Genomic DNA, 25,540 nt, shown 5'->3' with positions numbered 1-25,540 from the left:
AAAATTAGAAAGGCATTAAGACTGAAAAAGAAGTACAGAAAAGTAGGTTAATAGGTGCAGTTAGAATATTTTGTCCAGTTTTGGGTACCCCATTATAGGAAGAATATAAAAACAACGGAAAAAATGCGGAGTAGATTCACTAAAATGTTACCAGGGATGTGGGGTTACTGTTATGAAGAGGATCCGAGCTTTCTACTTTCGTGGGCTGCTTAAGTTCATATATGTGGTACAGAAAGATTCATGATAAAATTTAAATCAATGTTCCTATTAGTTTGCATTTATCTGAAACTGCAGATACTAACAGATTTATCCATTATGATTTCAGACTTATCCATTAGCTAAGAACAGCCCTTTCCAAACCTCCAGGCCCACAAAATTCAAACAGGACAAACCAAAGACTAAGAAATAGAAAAATAGAACTGAATTTCCTGAGCTTCGTGGGCTGGAATTCAGGGCTAACGAACTACATGTGGCTCCCAAGCCATGGAATAAACTTCCTGGGATTGTTGGGTTATTGCATTTTGGGGGAATGTGGCAGTCAAACCTGACTTATTCTGTCCTTACCGACATTTATAAACAGGAGTTGGGAGCCTTGTCTTTATTTTCCCTCCATCTTACAGCACAGGAGTCACTGAGTCCAATTGTAGTTGTGGAGGCACACTCATCACAGGCTAGATCCAGACCGGGACCACCTTGGTCTATGAAGGGTTCTGATGAATGGTCATCGACCTGAAACATTAACTCTGTTTCTTACTTCACAGTTGCTGCCTGACTTGCTGAGTATTTTCAGCATTTACTGTTTTTATTTTGGTCTGTATGGCTTAGTTCCACAGTGGGCAAATCTTTCATTTGCCACTTTTCTACCCACCTGACCAGTCCATTGATATATTCCTGCAGTCTACTTTCCTCCTCACCATCAATCACACGGCCAACTTTCGTATCATCTGCAAATTTCTTAATCATACCCCCTACATTTAAGTCTAAATAATTGAAATATATATATATATACTACAAAAAACAAGGGACCTAGTACTGAACCCTGCAGAACCCCACTGTAAACAGCCTTCCAGTCACAAAAACACCCATTGACCATTACCCTTTATTTCCTGCCACTGAGCCAATTTTGGATCCAATTTGCCACTTTGCCTTAGATTCCCATGGGCTTTTTTGACCAGTCTGCCATGTGGGACCTTGTCAAAGGCCTTGCTAAAATCCATGTAGACTACATCAAATGCACTACCCTCATCAACCCTCCCTGTTACCTTCTCAAAAAATTCAATCAGGTTAGTCAGACATACCTTCCCTGTTGACTGTCCTTGATTAATCTGTGCCTTTCTATGTGACTGTTTATACTGTTCCTCAGAATTGATTCCAATTATTTGCTCACCACCGAGGTTAGACTGACTGGCCTATAGTTACTCGGTCTATCCTTTTTGTCCCTTTTTAAACAACGATGCAACGTTAGTAGTCCTCCAACCCTCCGGCACCATGCCTGTAGCCAGGGAGGATCGGAAAATGATGGTGGTCCTTTCCTGTCAACACTTTCGTACATTTGTAACCTTATGCATTACAAGATCCAGCTTAAAGTTCTACTGATACTCCTAACAAAATTGAAAACTGAAAGAATATTTTGGTTGTGTTTTTTGAATATAACATTTCAGGATTTAAAACAGTAATCAGTCGGTTAAGGATTTTACCTATGCTTTGGTAAATGCACCGGCATTTATTCTGTTTCTGAAGTAATTGAGGGTAAGGACCCAGTAGATTGCGGTATGTTGGCACTCATCCAACTAGATTTATTAAATCACCCTTTTATATTCCAGAACCACTTAGAGAAGAGATTCCACTACTGTTGAAACTGTCCTGTTTATGTTGCAAGTTAGTTTTAATTCCAGTCAGGCAGAATTGACAGCAAAGTGAATAGCTGCTGACAGGCTGAACAGCTGAAACCCTCCATTCAACAGACTGTGAAGCAAATTTGTTACCTGCTCCCCCCTCCACACCCAAGCAGAACTTCCCTGACCACAACAGAAATCAACATAGCTAAAGGATATATTTAAAGATGTTTAAACAACCTTGCAGCTATCTGAAGATTTAAAAACTTTTGTTTTTGTGCTCTGATAAGTTTCCCAGTGGCTGGGAAAGCTCAATACAAATGAGAGTGGTATTTCTATTTACACTGCGGTCAAAGACGCAGGTGAAAGTCACTAACTCGGTGCGGTTTGCTGCCTCACACTCTGAGTATATTGGGGTTTCCATGCTGTTGACTTTGGCAGTGCCTGCGACAGCAAACTTGTGTTCAAAATGGGGAATTAAGACATTTGGTAAATGTGAATGTTGCACTAAAAACTCATTTATACAGCAGCAGTCTTTTAAGAGCTTTTCCCTGGAAAGCAAACCTTTTCGTTCAAGAACTGCGCTGTTCCTTTCCCGATTGCAAATTTCAAATTGCGTGTTAACCAGTTCCCCATATGATTTGGTGGGTAAAGGCACCACCTAATGTAATGGTAAGCCACACAGACTAGAAGGCCCCAGGTTTGATTGCGGTCTGTGCTGAGTTAGATGATGTGATTGATCCAAGCCAGCAGTTGGGGTGCTCCAATTGGTCTTGATGCCTCTAGGCTAGGAGGTGGGGTGGGGGGCGTGGAGAATTAGTCAGGGATTCCACTCTTGGCCATTTGCAGTGATCCTTGCTTGAAAGATTCCTTGTATGCACTTCAGGCAGAAACCAAATTGGTCTCAGCTGAAGTTCCTTCCCTGTGTGGTCAAATAGCATGGCACAACTCTAGCACAACTCTATCTAGGCTCAAAGGAAAAGGCCATTTGGCTCATCAAGCGTGCTCTGCCATTTTTGTTAGTCACGGCAATTTTCTTTTTACTCCCCATTCCCTCCCTTAACTCCATATCAGTTGGGCCCTAAGTACATATCTATCTGGGCTGAATGGCCTGTTTCTGTTTTGTAATTTCTATGTAATTCTGTTTTCTTTTTAAATAAAATTATAGCCTTCTGTGGCAGTGTGTTGCGCATTCTCACTAGCTGTGAAGAAGTTCTTCACACTTAACCGGCTTAGCTCATATTATGTTCCTATGTTCTGGATTTCCCTGCCAGAAATAGTTCCTTTCTGTACTTTGTCAACTTCTTTTTATTTTAAACACCACAATCGGATCAGTTTCCTTAACCTCTTTATCACCAGGAAATATAACCCGAGCCCTTCATTCCAGGTATTGTCTTGGCAAATCGCAGCCAGTCTTTCCCCAAGACCAGTATATCTTTTCGAAGTTGGGGTATCCCTAACTGAATACAGTATTCCAAATGTCATCTCTTTCTGCATAATTTAGTAGTAGTACTTCCTTGCCTTTATATTCCAAACCACTTGTGATGAAGTCCAGCATCCCATTAACCTTCTTGATTACTTTTTGCACCTGCAAGTTAGCTTTTAGAGTTGGACCTCTAAATCCCTTTGTTCTTCCATGTAATTTTCCCCCTATTTAGATTATATTCCCATCTGCGTTTCTTTTATCCAAGGTGTAACGTCATACATGTTATACTGGACTGCAGCAACCATAGTTCTGCCCACGTGCTTAATCATTTAGCACTTTCCATCATGTCCTTTATCCTGTGCTGTTATCCTATCCAAATCTGTTTTAATGATCTCCTTTACCACTCTTGAAGCACCCATCAAAAATCTTAGCTCTTAATTATGAGGAAAGGTTTTTGGGTGATGTGCCAGATGATTAAAACAGAATGGGAGGAAATTGGGGGAAGAAAAGAGCATGTAGTTACGAGATCGGTTCAGTAATTAATTCTCTGCAAATATGGAATGAACGGCTGCCCAAAATGTCAACTGTCAAATCAGACTAGCCAGTTTAAGTTGTAATTTGTTCTTTTGCATTTCCTGGATTATCCATATGTTTTTGTATATAACCCCAAGCATAAAACAATTTCTAAAACCCAAACAAATGCCATACATTTGGGATTGGCGTAAAAAACATCATCACTTTTTTATTCTCTGCACAGATGTTCAGCTCTAACTAAAATCACTGGAGTGCCGATGATAGCTCCTCCTATTCAGAGTTGCACACATTTTCTCACAATTTATTCAAAGAAGTAAAGGCTCAAAGAGTTGTAATAATTTATTGTGTTCTATGAGAGTGTCTGTCAGTCTTACAGATTTAAAAAGTTCTATTTTGTGGCTCCCCAATGTCCATTACTAGTAACCCAGCACCAGAGGAAGAAATTGCTTAATCATGCTGAATGTTTCTTCCCACCACCGTGCCTTTTCTTCAGTCTGAACTTTAGAATCTAATGCATGGAGTGTTACTGAAGCATACAGACTCGGAACCCTCCAGGTGCAAACCCAGCTCTGTGCTGAGTTAGCTAACCCCTTCCAGGGCAGCAGTTAGGACACTGCAGATGGTATCAATGCTGTGGGCCTGGGAGGGGGACAAATCAGTCAGGGTTCCCACTCATCTTCACTTTTCAGCATTCCCTGCTGAAAACTGCACATACGAATATCAGGTGAGGACAGGAATTGACTCCACATTTGAACAGCTGCCGATATTCATTGCCTAGGTCGCAGGTCATGTTGTGGAGTGGGGAAGGGGCTGTGGAAGTATCTGTCAGCCTAAACCAGTGCCTTTAGGAAAGTAATGTTTTGTGGATGGAGAAGGAAAGTCCTAGTTTGCAGTTCTAAAAGATCTCTTTTGTTCAAATAGCAAAAGACATGAATGGTCTTATTTACTATCTAATGTGTATTTTTCTTTTCTCACTAGGTTCTCTTCTTCTTGAATCTAAAATAAATCCTAATACAGCATATCAAAAACAACAGGTAAGGACCCTAGATAAATGTATATTATAGTTTGGCAGTTGGACAGTAATGGAAAGCTGACACCCCTGTGCTCGCTGACCTATATTGGCTCCCGGTCCAGCAACGCCTCGATTTTAAAATCTCATCCTTGTGTTTGAATTACTACCATGGCCTCGCCCCTCCCTATCTCTGTAACCTCCTCCAGCCGTACAACCTTCAGAGATCTCTCTGCTCCTCCAATTCTGGCCTCCTTGCACATCCCTGATTTCCATCGCTCCATTATTGATGGCTGTGCCTTCAGTTGCCTAGGCCCAAAGCTCTGGAATTCCCTCCCTAAACCCCTCTCCTCTCTCTCCTCCTTTTTAAGTCACTCCTTAAAACCTACCCCTCTTTGACCAAGCTTTTGGTCACCTGTCCTAATACCTCTTTATGTGGCTCGGTGTCAAATTTTGTCTGATAACTCTCCTGTGAAGCGCCTTAGGCCGTTTTACTACGTTAAAGGCACTATATAAATGCAAGTTGTTGTTCTGGAATTCACTGGTGGGTAGTCTGTTGGGGGAAAAAACTTGGCTCCTCCACATTTCTCCACCGTTGGGAAGAGCCAGGCGTCTGCTTGCTGTTATCTTGTAGTGGAGTAACTAAGATTGGGAGATTCCAGGCCATTCTACCATACATTCTGGCACCACATAGAATTGCCATCCTAACTTACTTTAACTGGGGATAGTAAACGTTGGTTATTTGCTGTAGTGGAATTTAATCAGTGTACATATATTGGATGTAGTAGTACCAGATTCTGCATATGAAGTTAAGTTTGAATAGGGACCAAGTAACTCGTGCTTATTTGGAGTCATTGACTAAATATGCTATTCATAATTTATTTTTGTATGTGATATTTAAACTGGTACGGTAGTGTAGTGAAAGGTAGGTCGTGCCTGACAAACTTGATTGAATTTTTTGAAGAGGTGACTAAAGTAGTGGACAGGGGAATGTCAATGGATGTTATTTATATGGACTTCCAGAAGGCATTTGATAAGGTCCCACATAAGATACTGTTAGCTAAGATAGAAGCCCATGGAATCGAGGGAAAAGTACGGACTTGGTTAGGAAGTTGGCTGAGCGAAAGGCGACAGAGAGTAGGGATAATGGGTAGGTACTCACATTGGCAGGATGTGACTAGTGGAGTCCCGCAGGGATCTGTCTTAGGGTCTCAATTATTCACAATATTTATTAACGACTTAGATGAAGGCATAGAAAGTCTCATATCTAAGTTTGCTGATGACACAAAGATTGGTGGCATTGTAAGCAGTGTAGATGAAAACATAAAATTACAAAGTGATATTGATAGATTAGGTGAATGGGTAAAACTGTGGCAAATGGAATTCAATGTAGACAAACGTGAGGTCATCCACTTTGAATCAAAAAAGGATAGAACAGGGTACTTTCTAAATGGTAAAAAGTTAAAAACAGTGGATGTCGAAAGGGACTTAGGGGTTCAGGTACATAGATCATTGAAGTGTCATGAACAGGTGCAGAAAATAATCAGTAAGACTAATGGAATGCTGGCCTTTATATCTAGAGGACCAGAGTACAAGGGGGCAGAAGTTATGCTGCAGCTATACAAAACCCTGGTAAGACCGCACCTGGAGTACTGTGAGCAGTTCTGGGCACCGCACCTTCGGAAGGACATATTGGCCTTGGAGGGAGTGCAGCGTAGGTTTACTAGAATGATACCCGGACTTCAAGGGTTAAGTTACGAGTAGAGATTACACAAATTGGGGTTGTATTCTCTGTAGTTTCGAAGGTTAAGGGGTGATCTGATCGAAGTTTATAAGATATTAAGGGGAACAGATAGGGTGGATAGAGAGAAACTATTTCCGCTGGTTGGGGATTCTAGGAGTTGGGGGCACAGTATAAAAATTAGAGCCAGACCTTTTCAGGAGTGAGATTAGAAAACATTTCTACACACAAAGGGTGGTAGAAGTTTGGAACTCTCTTCCGCAAACGGCAATTGATACTAGCTCAATTGCAAAATTTAAATGTGAGGTGGATAGCTTTTTGGCAACCAGAGGTATTAAGGGATATGGGCCAAAGGCAGGTATATGGAGTTAGATCACAGATCAGCCATGATCTTATCAAATGACGGAGCAGGCACGAGGGACTGAATGGCCTACTCCTGTTCCTATGTTTCCTATGTAGTGTTTATGATGCTGGACTAGAAACCCAGAAGGTGCAAGTTCAAATCCCACCATGGCAAATTGTGAAATTGAATTCACTATCTCTGATCATTTATGTGCTGGCACGAGGAAAGACACCATGAACGTTGTCAGATTGTTGTTCAAACCCAGCTGGTTTACTAAAGTCCTTCAGGCAAGAAAATCCTACACCACATGTTGATTCTCAATATCCTTTATCGTAGCCTAGTGTTGGGTGAAAATAAATTCACATCTAATCTGTGGTAAAGTAAAAGGTGCAGTTTATTAAAACAGAGCTCTGGGAGAAGGGTCTCTGACCCTGCGGTTTGTGCGAGCACCTTCTCCCCGATCAACAAAATTCACAAGCTTATATACAGTACAAGACTGGAGCACACCGATAGCCGTTACTACTTTACTTATTCCTTAGCCAATCCGGCTCTGTGGCAACATTCAAAAACAACCTAATTATAACTTTACATCGTTAGCTAAGCCCCTTCTTTTAGTTCTGTCTTTTATCTAAGTTTGTCCAGTTATCTGGACAGTAGGGTCCATTTTTGCTGTATCGTGGCTTCGGCCGATCTGAGTCAGTGACTCGTGATTGGACATGGCTCAAAGGTTAATCAAATATACCCTGCATACACCCGCGTGACAGTTGCTACTTTGTAACCCGATTGTGCTGCAAATTTTAACCTGGTTATTGCAACTTCTCATATCTCCACGTGCTTAATCACTTTTGTAGTTCAGTTTCTGACCATCTGTTCCATTTGTACTTTTTTAAAACTAGTCTCGACTGAAACTAGGTTGTCATGCTGTGTCGCTCAAATTGCAACATTCAGCTGGTTCAAATCCCAACCCTTCACTAGCAACTCACTTAGTTGTTTTTTAAAAAAAGCAATTGCTACTGAATCACGTTCTCATGGCAGTTAAGGCAGTACAGTAAATGCAGCCTTGTTATTATTGCCTCCCCCCCCCCCCGACACACCAAAAAAAAATTATATGGTTTTAGTCTGTAGACTTGATTACTGATTGTTGTGATGCCAGATTTTTGGTACTTGAGATCTTGGTCAGAAGGTTTGATTTTAATTTAGATGCTAGTTTTGAGTTTTTGTTAATCAGCTGTGTAGCACCAGTGATTTTTTTTCCCTCTACTTCTGATGCTTCAGAATGCTTAGAGGGCAGTCATGATGAGGGAGTTGCTATGGATACAGCCAGCACCTACTCATGATGAGAGTGAGTGCACAGCTGTTTTGATGTATTTTTAAACTGCTAGTGGCTAGGGGGAAGCAGTTTTGGTCAGATTGCTATCTCCGTTACACAGAACAAATGACACATCCCTGATAAGATAACAAGCATGCATTATTATATCTGCTGTTCTGGGCCTCCTATGTTGTACTAAGCATTGCTACCATAGTGCACTGTATAGTGGAAAATAGACTACTGTTCGCTTCAGATCCATCTTGTTGAAGAATCAAATAATTGCTCACTTGTGTGGAAATATTTAATTTTACTTTTTTCTTCCTTCTTATCTTGATGGTGTTGACTGGTGTAGAAGTACATTTTGTTGGGCACCCTCCAGTACATTATCTGTGTCCATTTCTCATATATATATATATATATATATATCCACACTCCCCCTCCCCACCCCCGTCGACCCCCACCTTTGATTCAGTGACTGTTGTTGACCTGTCCAACTGCCTGTCAAAGTCGTCGAAGTCAGTGGAATAGAACTTGCTACAATCAACAAGTCCGAAGCCATTCTAAGATTCCTGTTAGAAACTTGGTGTACCAAATGCTATTTGCATCTCCCTCCCTGGCTGCTCACTCAGACTGAATCTAACATTGTCCTGATAGATCTTGAGCAGAGTTTGAAGCCCTATATCAGATCCATTACCATGACATCCATAATATCACCAAGCAACAACTCGATCTCACCTCTGTTGAAATTCACGTGCATGCCTTCATCGTTTCAAAACTTGATTTATTTCCCCCCCCATTCCCGGGTCCCAAACACACTCCCTGCCAACGCTCCAGCTCCAACCTACACAAACTCCAACACACAGCTCACATCCTAACCCATGCAAAGCTCCTTCATCGCTGTCCATGGTGCCCTCGACTGCTCCTTGTTTTCAAATGCCTTCATGGCCTTGCTCAACCCTACCTCTGCAGCCTTTCTTAATCTTCCAACCCACCTTGCACCTTGTATTCTTGACTCTGTTCTGCTGAGAAGATGACAGAAAGCAACATCACTTATTCCCTTCTGTTCTTCAAAAAGCCTCTTCAAAATCTACCTCTTCAAGCGTATTTCCCCTAACTTCTTCCCTACCTCCTACTTGTCATCGCTGCTGTTCTTGTAAAGTGCCTTTGGATGTTTAGTTATGTGAAAGGGCTATATAAATGTAAATTTCTTTTTTATGGTGAACTTATACAGTTAAGTGTCAGAATACTTTTTGACTGAGGCTCCTCACATGACTGCAGTCCTTTCCTCACCTAATGTTCACATGCACTTTCCAGCAGGGATGACAGGGTAGCCATCAGGAATGGGGTGTGGCCAATTTTATAACCCCACCTGCAAACCAACGTTGAGATCAAGATTCAAATCTGGGACCTGATGGTCTCCATGGCTCAGCCTTTAACAAATGAGATTATTACTTCCTCCTTCACCCTTCCTGAACTTCAGCTGAAATCTAATTCAAGGATTGAGCAGACTACTTGCCAGCTGACAATGGTGGTTTTCTGTTTTGAAATTAAGTGTGGCCATGATCATCCTAGGTTTTTCTATCCTCCACAGTTGAATAGCTTGCCAAGGCTTGCACATGATGAATGGCTAGATGAATGAGGTGCTTCTGGAGAGTTGCTGGTACACTTTGAACCATACCCCAAGAATCAACTCCTGTTGGGGAGGGGAAGGGAAATTGAATAGATTGCTGACAGCCATGAAAAAGAACAGGTTATCACCCAGCTGAAGGAGGACATGTTAACTGAGGTGTTGGTAGACAACCTGAACATAAGAAATATGAGCAGGAGTAGGCCATATGGCCCCTCGAGCCTGATCCGCCATTCAGTAATATCATGGCTGATCTTCGACCTCAACTCTACTTTCCCGCCCAATCCCCATATCCCTTAGTTCCCTTACAGTCCAAAAATCTATCTATCTCAGCCGTGAATATACTCAATAACTGAGCATCCACAGCCCTTCGGGTAGAGAATTCCAAAGATTCACAACCCTCTTGAGTGAAGAAATTTCTCCTCACCTCAGTTCTAAATGGTCAACCCCTTGTCCTGAGACTATGCCCCCTAGTTCTAGACTCTCCATCCAGGGGAAACAGCCTCTCAGCATCTACCCTGTCAAGCCCTCTCAGAATCTTATATGTTTTAATGAGATCACCTCTCATTCTTCTAAACTCCAGAGAGTATAGGCCCATTCTACTCAATCTCTCCTCATAGGACAGCCCTTTCATCTCAGGAATCAATCTAATGAACCTTAGATTCCCTAGATAAGGAGACCAAAACACAGTACTCCAGGTGTGGTCTCATCAAAGCCGTGTACAATTGCAGCAAGACTTCCTTACTCTTGCACTCCAACTCTCTTGCAATAAAGACCATTTGCTTTCCTAACTGCTTGCTCTACCTCATGTTAACTTTCTGTGTTTCGTGTACAAGGACACCCAAATCCCTCTGAACATCAACATTTAATAGTTTCTCACCCTTTTTTAAAAAAAAAATTCTGTTTTTCTATTCTCCCTACCAAAGTGAATAACCTCACATTTCCCCACATTATACTCCATCTGCCACTTTCTTGCCCACTCACGTAATCTGTCTATATCCCTTTGCAGACTCTTATGTGTTCTCCTCACAGCTTACTTTCCTACCTAGCTTTGTATTGTCAGCAAACTTGGATACATTACACTCGTCGCTTCATCTAAATTATTAATATAGATTATAAATAGCTGAGGCCCCAGCACTGATCCTTGCGGCACCCCACTAGTTACAGCCTGCTAACCTGAAAATGACCTGTTTATTCCTACTCACTGTTTTCTGTCTGTTAACCAATCCTCTATCCAAGCTAATATATTACCACCAACCCCATGAGCTCTTATTTTGTGTAACAACCTTTTGTGTGGCATCTTATCGAATGCCTTTTGAAAATCCAAATATACCACATCCACTGGTTCCCCTTTATCTACCCTGCTAGTTACATTCTCAACAAACTCTCATAGATATGTCAAACACAATTTCCCTTTCATAAAACCATGTTGACTCTGCCTAATCAAATTATGATTATCTAAGTGCCCTTTTACCACGTCCTTAATAATGGATTCCAGTATTTTCCCGACGACTGATGTCAGGCTAACTGTCCTGTAGTTCTCTGTTTTCTCTCTCCCTCCTTTCTTGAATAGCGGTGTTACATTTGCTACCTTCCAATCCACTGGGGCTGTTCTAGAATTTAGGGAATTTTGGAAGATCACAACCAATCCATCCACTATCTTTGCAGCCACCTCTTTTAGATCCCTCTGATGTTGGCCATCAGGTCCAGGGGATTTGTCAGCTTTTAGTCCCATTAATTTTTCCAGTACTTTTTCTTTACCAATATTAATTACTTTAAGTTCCTCACTCTCATTAGACCCTTAGTTCCCGACTATTTCTGGTATGTTTTTTGTGTCTTCTACCGTGAAGACAGATGCAAAATATTTGTTTAACATCTGTCATTTCCTTATTCCCCATTATAATTTCTCCTATCTCCGCCTCTAACGGACCCATGTTTACTTTTGCTCCTCTCTCTTCCTTTTTACATACTTGTAGAAACTCTTACAATCTTTTTATATTTCATGCTAGTTTACTCTCATTCTATTTTCTTCCTCATCAATTTTTTTGGTCATCCTTTGCTGGTTTCTAAAACTCTCCTAATCCTCAGGCTTACTACTCTTCTTGGCAACATTATAAGCCTTTTCTTTTAATGTAATACTAACCTTAACTGGTTTAGTTAGCCATGGATGGATCACTTTTCCCCTGGAGTTTTTATTTCTCAATGGAATGTATGTTCATTGAGAATTATGAAATATTTCTTTAAATGTTTGTCATTGCTTATCTATGGTCATATCTTTTAATCTAATTTCCCAACCTACCTGAGCCATCTCGCCCCTCATACCTATGTAATTGGCTCTATTTAAGTTTAAGACTCTAGTTTCGGACTTAAGTACGTCACTCTCAAATTCTATCATATTATGATCACTCTTCCCCAGAGGATCCCTCACTATGAGATTACTAATTAACTCTGTCTCATTACACAAGACAAGATCTAAAATAGCCTGTTCCCTGGTTGGCTCCACAACGTATTATTCTAGGAAACTCTCTCGAATGCATTCCGTGAACTCGTCCTTCAAACTACTTTGCCGATTTGATTTGCCCAGTCTATGAAGATTGAAACCCCCCACGATTATTGTATTACCTTTCTTATAAGCTCTTCATATTTCTTGATTAATACTCTGTCTAATAGTATAACTACTGTTAGGGGCCTATAAACTACTCCCGCCAGTGTTTTCTGCCCCTTGTTATTTCTTATCTCCACCCACACTGATTCGGATTCCAAGATCCTTTCTCACTACTATCCTTCATTATCCTGAAAGAACAGAGGTGATAAAGTCTATGTATTCTACAGATGTCAGTGTGTCATGTATATTTGTAGCAGTGTCCCGTAGCTCTTCCTGAACGATTACATTATTGTGGTTCAGAGAATAAATATCATGCCCGTTTTGGTATGAGTGGAGAGGGCGAGGTGGCATAATGGTATTGGTGTGTTGATATTTGTGCACTTCATTTTATTGATTTTTCTAATTTTTATTGCATTTTAGGATACATTGATTGTGTGGTCAGAAGCAGAAAACTATGACTTGGCCCTTAGCTTTCAAGAAAAAGCAGGCTGTGATGAAATATGGGAAAAGATATGTCAGGTGAGTATCACAAAACATGAATGTTACAGTAGGGCTGGACCATTATTCAAAAAGCACTTGTTCATAAATTTAAGTCTGAATTTCCATCTGACTTGATGTATGTTGATTATCATCAGATTCAGACTAGTGTGGCCATTTTTTCAAGAGTTCGGTATTGCATTTAAGATTCTGAAAGTTGGTTTAATCATGCCTTTAAAATAAAACACAGTAATGCATTTTGCAAATATTGTACTAGGAACAGGAGTAGGCCATTCAGCCCCTTGAGCCTGTTCCGCCATTCGGTGAGATCATGGCTGATCTGTAGCCTAACTCCATTTACTTACCTTGGCTCCATATCCCTTAATACCCTTGGCTAGCAAAAATCTGTCGCTCTCAGGTTTAAAATTATTAATTGAGCTAGCATCTATTGCTTTTTCTGCGACAGTGTTCCACACTTCTCCCTTTTTATGTGAAGAAGTCTTTCCTAATTTACCTCCTGAATGGCGATGGGATGGGCAATAAATGCTGACCTTGCCAGCGACGCCCACATCCCTTGAACAAATTTTTTTTTTAAAACTTTCAAACTGATATGATGTCACAGGGCGTGCAGTGAATCTTCCCCATGACATCTTGATGCGATTTTTTTTTTTCCCCGTGTCCTCACTAGGCATATTGGTGCAAATAGTAAAAAAAATTACACTTAACCCAATATAATTTTAATATTGTGCCAATACACTTTTTTTGTGCAACATAATCACCACTATTACCACCACTGTTGCCACCACCAGTACATCAATGACTACCCTCATGTTACACAGCTCAAAGTGGTCTGTGCACATCTACATTTTGGACGGACAAAATTATTGATGATAAAAGCTAGAATGCATTTCAAAAATAGATTACACACTACGCACTGCTTATTTTCTGTATCCAATTTATGCCTAACCCCTTTGTTCTTGATCATTTTTTAAAAAGTCAGATTAAATTACAAATTAGTTATTGAATACCAGTTGTGTTTCTCATCATGTTTTAATCTAATTTTGTTAGCATAAATTTGACACTTCCTATTGTCATAAGAGCATTTTATTCTGCTTTTGTGTATGCAATATTTGTGTTTTTTAACTAGTATGCATAACTTTTTTAACTAGTATGCATAATTTGCAAGTTCGGAAGTTGGAATTTGGAAATTCTGCATTTATGTCCCGTACATAACACACATTTTCTTCATGAGTTAGTGATTGTGGGTATTCATTAATCTTCAGTGACCCGGCTATCTCTTCCAACAGCCTGTTTTTGACTCAAGTCTGTGTGACCATATCTTGCTAAGTCTGACATTTGAAAAGGTCACGGGTGTCAATTACTGCTGAAAATAAAATCTAGTTTTTAATATTAGAACACACTTCCTACGTGATGACATATTTTGACTTCCGTGAAAAGTATTTTTTTTAAACTACTTCCAAAGACTAGATTGAAATTTACTATTTGAACAGTCGGCAATTTAAGTTCCAACAGCATATTTATTTTGAAAGTTGTGCAGTCCCTCATGGTATATTTAGAATCAGAATTTTACAGCACAGAAAGCCATTTGGTTCACCACCACCTCTAATAGAGCTAGTCCCGTTTCCCTGCCCTTTCCCCATATCCGTTTCAGTTTTACTTTTTCAAATATTCACCCACATCCCTTTTAAAAGCTATTAAAGATTCTGCTTCCACCATTGTTTCTGGTAGAATGTTCCATGTCCAAACAACCCTCTTCATTTAAATATAAAAGCTCCTGAACTCTCCCTTTGTTTTTTTAATGATCTTAGATTTATGCTCTCTAGTTACCAATTCAATGATCAGTGAAAATAGTTTTTCCCTATTTACCTTAGCAAAACCCCTCATAATTTTGAATGGCTGTATTGGATCTCCCCTCATCCTTCACTCATCTCATAAGTAAAACCTCTCATTCTTGATGATATGGTGAATCTCTTCTGCACCCTTTTTGGTGATCTTGACATCCTTAGTGCCCAAAACTGGATGCTATGTTCTAACTGCAGCCTAACCAGTGATTTGTATAGTTTAGCATGCCCTCTTTTGTATTTTATGCTCCTATTTATAAACCCAGGATTGCATTTTTTTTACAGCCTTATCAATTTGTCCTCCCACTTTTAAAGATCTATCTATCCATGTCTCTCTGCTCCTTTGAAAGTCTTGTCATTTAATGTATATTTCCTCATTCATCATGACCTCCCGTTTCTCTGCATTAAATTTCATCTGACATCTATCTCTTCAGTCCACCAGTCTGCCTGTTTTCTCCTGAAATCACTTACATTCCTCTTTGTGGTTAACCATGCTCCCTATTTTTGTGTTGTCTGCAAACTTTGACATAGCTAAATCCAAATAATTTTTATACTGTGACATATGGTCCCAATAATTCATTTAATACATTCAAAATGTATTCTCTGGAATAGGGCATCAATGGCAAAGCCAGCATTTATTCCCATCCCTGATTGCCCTGAGACTATGTGGTGAGCTGCCTCTTGAACCACTGCAGTCCATTTGGTGAAGGTGCTCCCATAATGCTGTTTGGTAGGGAGTTCCAGGATTTTGACACAGCAATTATGAAGGAATGGCGATACATGTCCAAGTTGGGGTGGTGTGTGACTTGGAGGGGAATTTAGAGGTGATGTTCCCATGCACCTGCTGCCCTTGTCCTTCTAGGTGGTGGAGGTTGCGGGTTTGGGAGTTTCTGCCTAATTGCTGCGGTACATCCTGTAGATATTACACACTGTAGTCATGGTACCTCGATGGTGGAGGGGGTGGATGTTTAGGCTAGGGGACAAGGTGCCGATCAAGCGGACTGCTTTGACCTGAATGGTGTTGAGTTTCTTGAGTGTTGGAGCTGCACCCATCCAGGGAAGTGGAGAGTATTCCATCACATTCCTGACGAGCCTTGTAGGTGGTGGATAGGCTTTGGGGAGTAAGACGGTGAGCCACTCACCACAGAACACCCAACCTCTGACCTGATCTAGTAGCCACGGCATTTATATGGCTGGTCCAGTTGAGTTTCTGGTCAGTGGTAACCCCAAGGATGTTGTTGGTGGAGGACTTGGTGATAATGCCATTGCATGTCAAGGGGACATGATTAGACTTTCTCCTTTTGGAGATGGTTATTGCCTGACACCTGTGTGGTGTGAATGTTACTTGCTACTTATCAGCATAAGCCTGGATGTTGTGCAGGTCATGCTGCATGTGGGCATGGACTGCTTTCTTATCTGAGGAATTGTGAATGGAACTGAACACTGTACAATCATCAGTAAACAGCCCCACTTCTGACCTTATAGTTGAAGGGAAGGTCATTGATGAAGCAGCTGAAGATAGTCGGGCCTAGGAAATTGCCCTGAGGAACTTCTGCAGCTATGTCCTGGGACTGAGATGAGTAGAACATAGGAGCAGGAGTTGGCCTTTCAGCCCCCTGAGCCTATTCCACCATTCAATTAGATCATGGCTGATTTGTATCTTAATTCCATCTACTCGCCTTGATTGGCCTATAACAACCACAGTCACCTTCTTTGTGCCAGGTATGATTCCAGCCACTGGAGAGTTTTCTCCCTCATTGCTATTGACTTTAGTTTATTAAGACTCATTGGTGCCACATTCAGTCAAATGCTGCATTGATGTCAAGAGCAGTCACACTCCCCACACGTCTGGAATTCAATTCTTGTGTCAATGTTTGGACCTAGGCTGTAATGAGGTCTGGAGCCGAGTGATCCTGGTGGAACCTAAATTGAGCATCGGTGAGCAAGTGTGGCTTGATAGCACTGTTGATGACTCCTTCCATCACTTTGCATGCAATCTCGGTCTTCCATCCTGCTGTAAAGTTTTTCTGTCAACTATTACTGTTATAAATTGCTATATCCATATTTGCAATGGAATCTGTCTATATAAACATATCTGCTATAATTACACCCACCTGCCAGTGGTGATGCCATAGCGCCTCCATTTTGTATCTCTCAAATCCTCACCCCATACTGCAGAGAAATTCCTATGCTCCAAACAAATTCTCAGCTTACCACATTACTGTCACTTCTGTTATTCAACCATAAATATTATCACATCAAAGAATTACGTAAAAATAAGGACAGAATATGAGTTTAAAATGTCATCTGTGTGCCCTGGTCTCCCTGCCCTCTCGAAGATGACACTTGCTCTTGATTACCCCATGTGCAAAACTACAGGAGATCAACTAGTGACTTAACAATCTCACTTAAAATAAGCTAGCTAGACAATTTATACTGATTTCTGATTTGCAATTAAACTCTACTCTGAACAAAACCCTGTATATTATTATTAAAAATCTTAATCTACATGTACTTCCTGTCAACTTTTTCCATTGTAAATTCCCAAATCCATATTTATAATAGAAACCACCTATGTAAACTTGTCATGCTGTAATTACACCCTCCCAGCAGAGGAAATTAAACCGCATTTGGGATCCTGGGCTTTATAAATAGAGGCATAGAGTACAAAAGCAAGGAAGTCATGATGAACCTTTAGAAAACACTGGTTCAGCCACAACTGGAGTATTGTGTCCAGTTCTGGGCACTGCACTTTAGGAAAGATGTGAAGGCTTTAGAGAGAGTGCAGAAGAGATTTACTAGAATGATTCCAGGGATGATATACTGGAGAAGTTCAGGTGGTTCTCCTTGGAACAGAGAAGGTTGAGAGAAGATTAGATAGAGGTATTCAAAATCATGAGTGGTCTAGAGAGAGTAGATGGAGAGAAACTGTTCCCATTGGTGGATGGGTCAAGAACCAGAGGACATAGATTTAAGGTGATTAGCAAAAGAACCAAAGGTTACATGAGGAACAACTTTTCTACACAGCGACTGGTTAGGATCTGGAATGCACTGCCAGAAGGGGTGGTGGAGGCAGATTCAATTATGGTTTTCAACAGGGAACTGGATAAGTACTTGTAAAGAAAAAATTTGCAGGGCTACGGGGATAGGGTGGGGGAGTGGGACTAGCTGGATTGCTCTTGCATAGAGTCGGCACGGACTCGATGAGCCGAATGGCCGCCTCCTGCGCTGTAACCTTTCTATGATTCCACATCATGATTCTAAGAGGCAACTATGGATGGGTAATAAATGCTGCTTTGCTCGTGTCACCCACGTCCCAAGAACAAATAATAACTTCATGCGGAAGTCCATTACGTGTTAATTGCTGTTGTATATGGGAAGTTTACAGATCAACCTGGAGATTTAGAAGCACTGAGCACCCCCAGTTTACCTCAACAGCAGCAATTAAGATGTAACTGACTTCAGGATTTACAGCAATTAGACTTTTTGGCCTTCAAGGAACAGGAAAACGTAAACATAGGTTTACCATAGCAGTATTCTATGGTATCACGCCACTGCCGTAAAACAGTGTATCTTCCAACATTGGATATCTGTTAGTGTATAGGTTAATTTGGATTGTAATTAATGTACTGGCAAATATTTCAGCATCTGCTTGAACCATATATCTCCATGCTAAAAGGACTTAAATAAAGTAAAATGATTGAGGGGTAAAATGTACTTTGATTTGAGATGGCTGCAATCAAATCTAATTTTGTTTAATATCCATAAATCAATATAATTAAGTCTTCCATCTGACACACTACAAATTGTCTGTTGCATGTGAAATTAAAACAACGAAGTGTGAACTAAGCAATGTTCATTGTCACAAATGAGTATACATATAGCAACAGTATTAGTGAACAAGTAAATACCAAAAAAAAATCAATAAAGATTCAACAAGTGCCACAAACCCAACTTATGAAATTGCTCGAAATGATTAGTCTGTTTTGTTTTCTTGCTGAGCCCAGAGTGTATGTCTAAAAATAAAATTTATTAACGATTTACTGAAAAAAATCACTCAATCTGCTCATATTCCGATATTTTTGATGTCCTGCTGGAAAATCCTAGGTCCCATCTCTTCTTCCATGTTCCACACTTTCTCTGACCCATGATGGTGAGACTTGCAGGAAAATAGAAAAGAATGGGAAAAGGAGTTGGGATAAGTAATATATTCACAACCTCAGGATGTCCCGAAGTGTTTTACAGCCAATGAAATACTTTTGAAGTGCAATTACTGTTGTTTTGTAGGGAAACGCAGCAGCCAATATGCACACTGCATGGTCCCACAAACAGCAATGTGATGATGACTAGATCATCAATGTTGGTTGATTGATAAATATTGGCCAGGACACTGGGCAGATCTCCCCTGCTCTTCGAAATCATGCTGTAGAATCTTTTACGTCCACTTGATGGTGAAGATGGGACCCTGGGTAATGTCTCATCCGAAAGACAGCATCTCCCACAGTGCAGCACTGCCTCTACTGCACTGGAGTGTCAGCCTAGATTTTGTCTCTGGAGTGGGACTAAGCCTAGGTTGAGAGTGGCCCAAGTTTACTCTTTCAGTTTTTCATCTTCCCAAGTGAGGAGATGCACTGCATGGTATTAATGCATAACCTAAAATTTTTAACATAAAACAGGTGTGTGTGTGTGCACGTGTTTTGTGTGAAGTTGATTTTTCCCTCCTACCACATGATTCACCAGCCCGGATTAGTCCTGCAGTTGAAAGGGCGGGTTCTGATCTTGAGTGCAGCCAATACCAGTCTTCAGTACCGGCCACTAGGAAACAAATGGCACTGGGCCAGCAACGCGTCTCCCTATGATTTTTTTCCCATAATTACAGGAGGGTGGAAAGTTAGATAATTGGATTAAGTTGATACAGATAAATTTCAGACAGGGGCCTACTTTCAGAGTATGAACATCTAAATTTGGTGCTGCTTAGCTATCACCGGTGTTCAAGGTAAGCTTGCGTTTTGGGCAGTTATTGATGCGTCTGGTGCACCGCACTGATGTGACTGGCAGAAGGTCAGTGGAATAGCAACCCTCAGGTGCGATGGATTGCGCTTGGAGTAAGGAAGTTTACAAAGCTGTTGGTGTTTACGTTTTAGACTGTCGAGTCTTTTCCTTTGCAGACTCCCTAGGATACTAGCTGTCTTTGTAATTACTTGAGTAAAACTGCTGCGGAGTTTCAGGCTCCCAGGGGCTCTTGATTTTAACACTGTGTTCCTCAAGCTCCTTTTTTTTTCAAAAAGGATTACCACAGACCTTCCTAGAATTCAATTCTTTGATGCAAAACTTTGTTATCTTCATAACTGTCAACAGTGCAAACTCCTGGAGGTACAATTAGAATTCCTAGAAGTGGTTCAGAAGTTACAAATCTGTGCAAGTATTTGGCTACTGTTCCTGCAGGAAATAACTATTTTTGGCTTACAGTTGATTTTTCTGTGTATAGACTTAGAACATTTATAGTTAAATATTCATTATAAATATTAGCTTTAAAATTAGCAAATGTCTGATATATTCATTTTCTTCGCACTTTAACTGTCATTGAGCCAATAGGCAATTTGGGTGTGTTTTTACTCCAGTTTTCTCCTCTCCTGCTGGCTCTGCAGATATCAACCATCCTCCAGTACCTTGCCACTCTTCAGGTGTGAATCTAGATGATCCTGCTTGCTAACACTTTGACTGTGGGATGCACTACAACCAAGCCCATTTCTCTCTTCATCCAACAACCACATGCATGCTTTCCAGCAGACGTGATTAGATAGCAATCAGGAGTGGGAACCTGGCTTTTTTTTCCTCCAGATTTCCAGAATCTGCAGTATTTTGCTTCTTGTTTTATTATTTATTTTGTATATATTTCTGTCTAAAATTATTTTCATGATTAAACCCAAAGTTTTCTGGTAACAAATATTCTGTTTTTGACTTGGAAAAGCACTGATTTACTTGCAACTGATTTTACCCTATTCTTTTAAATCCAAAATCGGGGTGGAGGGGGGAACAAATCACAAGGTCTAATATTGTAGCAGAAATAGGTTTAATCATCTTATAATAAAAAAAACTGAAATAACAAAATGGTGCTGTTTGTGCAGAATGATGTAATGGCTATTTTCAGCATTGTTTACTCCCTGTTTTCATTACCAAGAATGCCTTGGTGCTTTTGCCTTCCCAAGTGTCCTAAGGATTTCTGAATGTTGTTTACAACAAACACTGTTAAAATACTGCACTGCTGTAGTATTTATTGCCCTTATTAATTTAAAATAAAACTTCATTATCTGCTAAATGAGATTTTATTCTGTATAGCAACACAAGTATAAGTGTAGCTATGCTGGTAGTTTCAACAATATTTTGGGTAGAAACAAAACAGGGAGAAAGCGGTTAGTAAATTCTAGACAGCGGAACAGCTGATTTAGCCTGCAAAAAATTTCACTTGATTATTTATAGAAATCCTAAGCTTGCCTTTATGTAAACCCATGGAGTGAGTAAGTAAATATGTTTAGCCAAAGACTCTTTTTGGTCCTCACATTGAAAGTATTTTACCTTCTGACTTGCTTCTCAGCTGATTGGGAATTAGCTGATTTACCTCTCGCAGCAATGCCTCCTCACAACTGAGATGGGGACCCCCCCATTTTGGGAAATAAAGGACATCACTCCAGTAAACAGTGTAAAAACACTCTGCTGTTGTACAATAATTATGTAGTGGAACAGGATGTGGTCTGGAGTTTATATTAACCTGGCATTGAGAATGCTGAAATACAATCTTTGAGCTGCCATCGCAGTGGCTTATTCTACTTCAGGGGTCAGAATGTATTCAATTTGGCATTCTGAGGCTGAATATTTTGAGACATTCAACAGATTAGTGAGAATGGAGTATCGGGCTTGTCTGCTGATTATTTTAACGCTCTCCGTCGTTCAACTATTTGAAAATTACTGGTGCTCTGCTTGCGCCCTTCCCTTGTCAGCATTGTCTAATACTGAAAACTCATTTGTGGGGAATTCTTAAACACACAAGAATTTTCGGGAAAGGGAAAAAACCATTGTGCCAAACAAGCCGGCCCCTCTTATCTAAGAACAGCATCACTTATAACTGCCTCTTCATTCTCTCTCCACAAATGTGCCCAACTGTCTCTTCAACCCATTGATAACATCCACTTCAATAGCTATGAGAAAAAGTTCTCCATGACTTACTCATTTTTAACTTGCGTTCCCTATTATTTGAATCCTTTGTATAGGTACAAGCTAATCTTCTGACACAACGTGCTAGAGAACCAATGCACGGTTGTATTTCTGACATTGTTTTTCTTTCTTTATCTAGTGACTTTTTATTTTGTATTTTTTTCATGTCTTGTGCTTTTTCTTTTATTTTTAATGCTCGAATTACAGCCTTATCCTTGCTGTTTTTAATGTCCTAGTCAGTATTCTATCCTCAGCTAACACCACCAAACCAGATTAACTGGGCATTTATTTCTTTGTTTGTGGGACCTTGCTTTGTGCAAATTAGCTGCTGCCTACAAAATAAGTGACTGCGCTTGCAAAGTAATTCCAAAGTGCTTTGGGATGCCCTAAAAACTTAAGAGGTACTATATAAATGCAAGTTTCTTTCTTAACTCCTTCCTTTTAAGTTTAAAAATAAATTCTTGCATGTTCTTTCATTTTTTAAACTTCTTCGTCCTTGGACAAAAAAAATCCAACCTTCTCCAATCAGCTGCAGTGATTCCTTCTCCCATTGAAGTAAACTTAGACCTTGAAGCCTGTTCTGTGGTAGAGGACCTAAATTGAATATAATCTGGTTCTTTGTCCTCCCAGCATGGTGCTATGGAATTCAACAAGCACAGTAGCCTTTATTTTGTGCCCTTTCAATCATAAGAAATTTGGCAACTTGAACTCCACTGGTGGCTCAGTTTGTAAAGGCACAAAGTAGCTGAACTATACAGGCAAGAACTCCCAGGTTCAGTCGATGGTCAATGCCAAGTTAGTTAATTGTGACCTGGGTGGAGGTAAGGGCACTACATTTGGCCTTGGCACCCCTGTGGGGAAAATGGCCATGATTTCTGCTTCTGATTGCTGTCCTACTGGAAAGTGAACTTGTATGAATGTTGAGTGGTTGGGAGGTGGCTTAGCTACAATATCGCCATAGTACAATATCTTACTGACATTCAGCTACTTCATACGTGAAGAATGGCCACCAAGTCAGCGTACCGGGGTCCACTTGTCCCAGCAAGAGTTAGCACTTTCAGGAGAGGAAAGGGGAACAAAAAAAAGTCAGCAACCGTAAAGCACAAATACTTGCACGATGCTAAGAAATTAACTCCTTTTGAAGTTATAGTGTGAGCGTGGCTCAGTTGGTTGCTCTTTGAATGAGAAGTTTGTGGCTTCAGGCCGCAATCTAGGGTTTGAATAATTTAGGCTGACACAGACTTTCAGTACAGTTCTGGGGGGTACTGTATTGTCTTTCGGATGAGGCACCACAAACATTAATTTGTTATTTCATCTCATTTGTTTACTGTGCACAAATTGGTTGCTGCATTTGTCTACATAACAGTAACTACACTTCAAAAGCAATTTATTGTCTGTGAATTGATTTGAGATGTCCTGAGGATGTGGTACACTGTATCGAACCAGGTTTCTGAAAATGCGTGCCCTGCTGCTATTTATATCAACAGTAATATGGTAAAATAAGGCACTTGACTAAGCAGTGCACATGTGGTTGCTCTGGGGAAAGTGAATGGAGGGAAAGGAAAAGATGTGTATTCAGTTTCATGCCACAAAATCACTCTTTCCCCTGGATATTCTATCTATAATTCTGTCTTGATAGAAGTAAGCCTATGCCTGCAGCACAACCACATTGTTTTTCCCATGCCGATCTGTAATATAAGCATGTTTTAGCAATTTAGTACAGTTTATAGTTTGTTATTAAAAGCTGATCCAAGATGAAACTTGTTGAAATAAGCTCCCAGTGGAGTATCCCTTCCTGATTGGATAGCATAACTCAATGCCAATGTGAGATACAGGAACTGAACTCATGCTACTTTAGTTATGGTATGCTCCTATACAGATGTGTTTAATTATTTTTCACATTGTGGTACCATTCAAAAATGAATGCCAGCACATGAGATTGTACTGCTATGTGCACCGTTTGGTAGAGCTTGTTGTACAGTTGGAAGCTTCTAGGATGGTAATGCTCAAAGCAAAGCTGATGCAAGGGGTTTGTATTATAAATGTTGCTTTAAATGTGCTGATATGGAGCTAGTTTTCAATTTCACTGTAGAAATATTTTCATATAAGAGAAACTGATTTCTAGCTGTTTGGTAAAAAATATGTGTTTCACCTTATGTATTGTTGCTGTTAATTTAAATTTTTGATAAGTGACCAGGGTGTAACTACAATGCTTAAGTGTGACCATTTACATGCATGTAGGGCAAGTGTTTCTCAGCATGTATTGCAGATATATATGAACACATTGGTTCATGTTGGCAGGTATATAATTTTTAACGTGCGGCTGCAGGATTTTTTATACGTGAAAGACCATTGTAAAGACCATTATTAACTGTATTCTGCTATGTGATGGAAAGGAGATGATATTTGAGATTGGCTGTCCCTTTTTAATCTTTTTCTGCCTACTACACTTCCAGTCTTGATCTTTTGTGGTCACCTTAGTAATTGTCTGAGAGCTTGTGAAAATGCTTTCTTGCTATTTGGAACTGCAGGAGCTGCCTCGACAATTGTACCTTTAGTGAATGTTCATCAGTCACAATAAACTCTGTTCACTCGTGTGAAATTACTTTTTTTTAGAAAAAATCTAATAATACACTTTAGAATAATTCTGCCTCTTTCCTGCCAGGTTCAAGGCAAAGACCCCTCAGTGGATATCACGCAGGACCTCGTGGACGAGTCTGAGGAAGAGCGTTTCGATGACATGTCATCGCCAGGTTTGGAACTTCCGCCATGTGAGCTAAGCAGACTAGAAGAGCTGGCAGAACTGGTTGTGACATCACTACCTTCACCCTTGCGGCGAGAGAAGCTTGCACTTGCACTAGAAAATGAGGGCTACATTAAGAAGCTCTTGGAACTTTTTCACGTGTGTGAGGACTTGGAAAACGTTGAAGGACTACACCACTTGTATGAAATAATCAAGGGAATTTTCCTTTTGAACAGAACTGCACTTTTTGAAGTCATGTTTTCAGAAGAATGTATAATGGACGTAATAGGATGTCTAGAATATGATCCTTCTTTATCCCTGCCAAGAAAACACAGAGAATTTCTGACAAAAACAGCTAAGTTTAAAGAGGTGATTCCCATATCGGATCCAGAACTTAAACTGAAAATTCATCAGACATACAGAGTACAGTACATACAGGATATGGTTCTTCCTACACCCTCTGTATTTGAGGAAAACATGTTATCAACACTTCACTCCTTCATCTTTTTTAATAAAGTTGAAATAGTTGGGATGCTTCAGGTAAGCATATTACATCTTTCATGATGTAGAAGAAAAGCAGAGCAAGTATGACATTGGGATGTTAGTGAGATTTGATACCCAGTTTGCTGCTGTGAGTTTCAGTAAAGTGTAATAGTAGGTTTGTGAAATTTTTGTTCTGTCCACTTGAAGTAAAGACACCCAGCAATGCAAATATAGATTTTCGTACTTCCAAGCTTTGGTTGTTTGGAGTGAGAATTTTGATACTAGGGTGAAGTACTGGTCTTTACGGATCTCTCGTTAGTCATGATAGTGTGGA

General features: G+C 40.2%; 1 protein-coding gene across 5 annotated transcripts in view; it reads left to right on the top strand.

Annotated features, from left to right (window-relative positions):
• smek1 (SMEK homolog 1, suppressor of mek1 (Dictyostelium)) overlaps positions 1–25,540 on the top strand; it is a 101,810-nt gene that overhangs the window by 22,300 nt on the left and 53,970 nt on the right. For all 5 annotated transcript variants that reach the window (XM_067992083.1, XM_067992082.1, XM_067992081.1 and 2 more), the window contains exons 2-4: positions 4,774–4,829; positions 12,850–12,948; positions 24,646–25,263. In XM_067992083.1, the coding sequence (XP_067848184.1) occupies positions 4,774–4,829; positions 12,850–12,948; positions 24,646–25,263 (773 nt within the window). The remainder of the gene's footprint in view (positions 1–4,773; positions 4,830–12,849; positions 12,949–24,645; positions 25,264–25,540) is intronic.

This window comes from Heptranchias perlo, chromosome 10, assembly GCF_035084215.1.
Source record: "Heptranchias perlo isolate sHepPer1 chromosome 10, sHepPer1.hap1, whole genome shotgun sequence".
NCBI classification, from domain to species: Eukaryota; Metazoa; Chordata; class Chondrichthyes; order Hexanchiformes; family Hexanchidae; genus Heptranchias; species Heptranchias perlo.
Note: the sequence above shows the minus strand (reverse complement) of the source record. Positions and strands in the feature narration are given on the sequence as shown.